Source organism: Pteropus alecto, unplaced genomic scaffold, assembly GCF_000325575.1.
Source record: "Pteropus alecto unplaced genomic scaffold, ASM32557v1 scaffold97, whole genome shotgun sequence".
Classification (NCBI taxonomy): Eukaryota; Metazoa; Chordata; class Mammalia; order Chiroptera; family Pteropodidae; genus Pteropus; species Pteropus alecto.
Window position 1 is genome coordinate 4,698,531 of NW_006439713.1, and position 4,465 is coordinate 4,702,995.

The 4,465-nt window shown below is 55.6% G+C and overlaps 1 protein-coding gene across 1 annotated transcript in view; it reads right to left on the reverse strand.

Moving 5' to 3' along the window:
• Positions 1-1,452: 1,452 nt before the first annotated feature.
• SIM2 (SIM bHLH transcription factor 2) overlaps positions 1,453-4,465 on the reverse strand; it is a 42,143-nt gene continuing 39,130 nt past the window's right edge. Inside the window, 4 exon segments of the mRNA XM_006927033.3 lie at positions 1,453-1,669; positions 1,671-2,098; positions 2,675-2,843; positions 4,179-4,326. Of these exon segments, the coding sequence (XP_006927095.3) occupies positions 1,579-1,669; positions 1,671-2,098; positions 2,675-2,843; positions 4,179-4,326 (836 nt within the window). The 3' untranslated portion in view covers positions 1,453-1,578.

Consider the following 4,465-nt stretch of genomic DNA (forward strand, 5'->3'; position numbering starts at 1 on the left):
GCTGTGCGACCCAGAGGGGCGGTTTAAGATGTTCTAGTAGCCGCATTACAGCGTGAAGCGAAACAGGTGAAATGCATGTTAGTAACAGACTTAATGCGACATCGCCAAAATATTATTTCAACAGGTAATCAATATTTTTAGATGATTGAGATGTTTCATTCTGTTTCTGTCTTCGAAATGCAATGCAGACACTTACAGCACATCTCGCTGCTCTGGCCACCTCAGCGCTCAGCAGCCACAAGTGGCTAGTGGCTACCGAGTTGGACAGCATTGGTCTGGAGGCTTCCACCGCCCTGGAGTTAGGCGGCCCAGTCAGCCCCGATTTTTGGCTTATGCGTTCATGTGGACGGGGGACTGGTAATCAGCCTTGCCTGCAATCAATTAGTCCCTATGTTTTTTTACCTTAAGACAACCTTTGTCTTTAATATCAAAAAAAAAAGAGGGGAAGTCAATCACAAATTGCCCCAAATTAGCACCTTTGGTTCAAATTTTACCAAGTGTGTGACAAATGAGGTGGTTATTAACCTCTGTCACTTTCAAAATAGCAATTTGGAAAATCAAATGCTGTGTAGTAGTATGGCTGGCCAACTTCCATGCACAAAGAAAACGGATTCTTTCAAGTCGCTCACAAGTGGAGAATAGTTTCAGCGGTTATCAAACCCTTTTTCTTTCCTGAGACATCGGGGAGCCCTTCCTTCGTTATCTGAGGGACTCGTGCACTTATGAGTATTCAGGATCCCAGTCTGAGAAATCGGTGGCTCCCGGGACAGGCACAGGCCGCCAGGCTGGGCTGTTCTTTTCTCAAACTGGCTACTTTCGAAAAACGTCCTGGTCATCTCCAGGAGGGTTCGGTTTCTCCCACGCTCACAGCCTTGTAAAGTCGCCAGAGCCCGGAGCGAGAGCTTCCCAAAGCAGCCCGAAGACAAGCAGAGCCCTACCTGCCTCCAAAGAGAGGAACAAAGCGGGGAGAGGGGACCCCGGGGAGGGAGCTCTCCTCTTAAGCAGGTGAGTCTGGGGCACATTGCATTTCCCCAGCACGTAGGGGCCCCTACAGGACATTTGCTCCACCTTGGTCTATCCTGCGAGCAGAGCAGCAGCTGGGTCAAGGTGAAACAGAGTGTCCGAGCCCTGGGGTGGGCACACTCCACAGCTTATGACCCCATTTATACGAGAAGAAATAGTCCTGGTGCAGGGACGTTATCTGCCCTGGGCTGCTGAGCGGCATTTCTGTCCCTGAGCCCATGAATTGACACCACGGTTTTCCGCACTTTGCAAACTGGCGTGGGAAGAAAACCAGGCCTCCCGTGTGTTCGTTCGGGGGTGGAGCGGAACGTAATGTAAAACGCATGCGGCTGGGCCCTTCTCAGTACGTGGAAGCTGGTTCTGAAAATCCCTTTGTCTCCCTTTTGGGGAGCCAACGAGGCCAGTATCTTAGGGCGGGTGGCTGAACGCCTGGTGTCCAATGCCCTTTACGCTGTCTGTCACTCACGCCCACGAGGCACACGGACTCGGTCACCCAGCTTCTCTCATGCTCATGAAGCATTTGCACTGAGAGCAGCAAAGCGTAGCCACTCCCGCTTAGAAGCAGGAAAAAGGAGCAGTTTGCCCAAAGTGTGAGGGTCCTTTTTCCATGTGCCACCCACCGCTGCCGTTCCCAGCCCTGCCCCCTCCCCTGGAGCAAACGTGACCCACCTTCGTAGTTTGGCACGAGGCCGTGCCGAGCGGGGTTCGCCGGCGGCTCCGAGAGGTTTTTAGCTGGAGACGGGCTGCTAGGCACTAAGGGGTTGGCATAGTGCCACTGGCACTCGCCACTGGCTGGCAGCGCGCTCAGGAAAAAGCGTGCCACCTCACACGGGGATCCTTGGGGCGGCCCGAATTTGGCCGGCAACATTGGCTTTTTGCTGCTGAAGACGTGAGAGTCCAGAGGGAAGTGTCCGTAACGGTAGAAGGGCAGGCTGTAGGACGGGGCGTACAGAAGGTCGCCACCTTCTGAATGGAGCTGCTGTTCGGGGGGCGCCACAGCCGTGGCCGGGGGGCTGGCTCTCCAGCTCCCGAGCTGGCCGCACTCCAGTTTGTCCATGTGGAAGGGGCTGTACTGCTGCAGGGCAAAGGAGACAGAGGGAGGGCCGCTGGGGGCTGGCGGGGAACTGACTTTCCCGCCTCACACGGCCCAGCCTCCGGTGCCCGACCCAGCCACCACCGCAAGGTCCCACGGGGGACAGGTCCAAGGCAACCAGCACCCCAGCGACCCGCCCCCTGGGTGCAAAGGGGTCTCCCCACCCCAAGGTGACAACACAGCACATATGCGTAGCCACTTAGCCACTGGCTACTACCTAAACAAAGAGAGAGGGGAGTTTTTCATTTAAAAAAACAAAATGCCGTGGAAACAAAGCGCCTGCCCTCTGGCCCTCACTCTCGGGGGCCCCAGCAGACTGCCGCGCCTCCCCGGCCGGCCGAGTCTGCCTTCTGGGCCCGATTGCGAGCTCTGCACCGCGTCTTTATCCCGCGGGCGGGACATCCCGGAGGGAATTTGCTTCACTCCACAGTGAACCTTCTGCGCAGGGAGACCAATGCTAGGCCGCCGAGTCTGCTTGTCCCTCAATGTGCCCAGGTGTCCTGAGCCCCCTGGCACAGGTGTCAGCCGCACCCCACCCCTGCAGGACGCGTGTGTTACCTGTGGGGGGTAAGGGTTTGTTCTCAGCTTTGTCTTCATCTTCGTACTTTTGGGTTTAGCTAATTTCCTAGTTTCTTGTGAGGTAGACAAGGCGGTCCTCCAGGAGTCCTGGGACTTGGACGTGGACACCTGGTCCAGGGACAGCTGCAGTTCCTTGTATTCGATATCCCTGAGAGACGAGAGCAGGACAAGTCGTGTCCAGCAGGCCGCCGCGGCAGAGCGGCTCCTGGACACCACCCCCGAGCAAGCTCATCCTCGAAGCTACCGTGAATCATTCCACTGAGGTCAGATGTGGGTGGCACTTAAGGGAAGGCCAGGTCACCCTGGTCATAAAAGCCACCGTGCAGCCCTGGGCGTGGCGCCCCCAGAAATAACGAGCGAGGGCGTTGTCACTTGGCAGGAAGAGAAGGGGTCAGTGCAGCATTCTCCAGTCCCATAAGGCCACCAACACGGTTCCTGGGCTGCCATGGGCCACTAGGAAGGACGTCAGGGCGAAAAGGAGAGGCGGAAACACTGCCGGTTTGAGCGTCTGGGGGCTGACTGCTCCTCTGCGGGGCACCCAGAGAGGCACGAGTGGGGAGCCTTTGAGGGTCCAGGAGCCTGGCTTCCAAGGGCCCATTTTTTGCCCGAAAGAGCGAACTCAGTGCCATCATGTTCACGAGAGGGGAAGTCACCGGAAGTACCAGCCCACATCTGTTTGCTCAGGAAATATCATTAAGGGGCTAAAATGCTTTCTCCCCTACAGTTTTGCTAAAATCACTCTACTTCTAAAACAACAAAAATGAAAACAAAAAACAGCAACCTGGTATCATTCTAAGAAAGAACATAGCACCTCGACCCTCCCTCCATTAGGACACACGTGAGGGCTCTGCTCAGGGCAGAGCTGGGGGACTACGAGGCCATCGCGTTCAGGGCCAGAGCTGGGCACAAGGTGGCCGAATGTCTAATAGCATGGTGGGCAGAGAGTCATGTATGGTCCCAAGCAGACTTATGTTCTGTCGCTTCTAATGGTCTTGAAACTATTTGCCGCTAAACTTGACCTTTTGGGGTTTTAAAGGGACAAAATATTCACTGTCATTTGCAACAGGCTATATAGGAAGACAGGGGAAAAAATGAAAGCTATCCCCTGTCCCAAATGGCAGGCGCACACAACATGCCCCAGACGTGTGTCGTGGGCATGGAGAGCGTAAGTTGGTATGCCTTTCTAGGACCTACGTCCCTTGTCCATCTTCAAGGTGGGGGCATCCCCTGCCCACCCTCTGCCCACCCACAGCCCACACCCGGGCTTGGGTCCCTTTTCCCTAGCACCTGGCCCTTAATGCTGAGTACAGAATAGTCTGGACCTTCCCAGTCGACCAGATGGTTCAAATAAAAACAAAACAGGAGACAAATGAACAGTTCCAGGAAGAGAGAGAGGGAGAGAGCGATGGTGCTTATTGGGGTGATCGGATGAAGGACCGGGGAGCAGAGAGAGCAAGGAGAGAAACAAATACGTCTGACTTACGTGAGGACATAATTGACACTCACGATGCAGTGGGGCCTGGACGAGCGGCTGTTGTGCACGACGGTGGCGTAACTCTGCACCCACACCCAGCCGCCCAGCTTGGACAGCAGCCGGTAGTACTTCGTGGTGACCTGGCCCTTCACCAGCACTGCAAGCACAAGGCGACATGAATCTCGAGGGACAATTAGCAGGCCCCGCCTTTGGGGACCCTGCCCCACTGATGACCTACGCCTCTGGTTCTGAACCTGTCTGGGGTCAAGGACACCTTGGAGAACTTGACAGAGGGC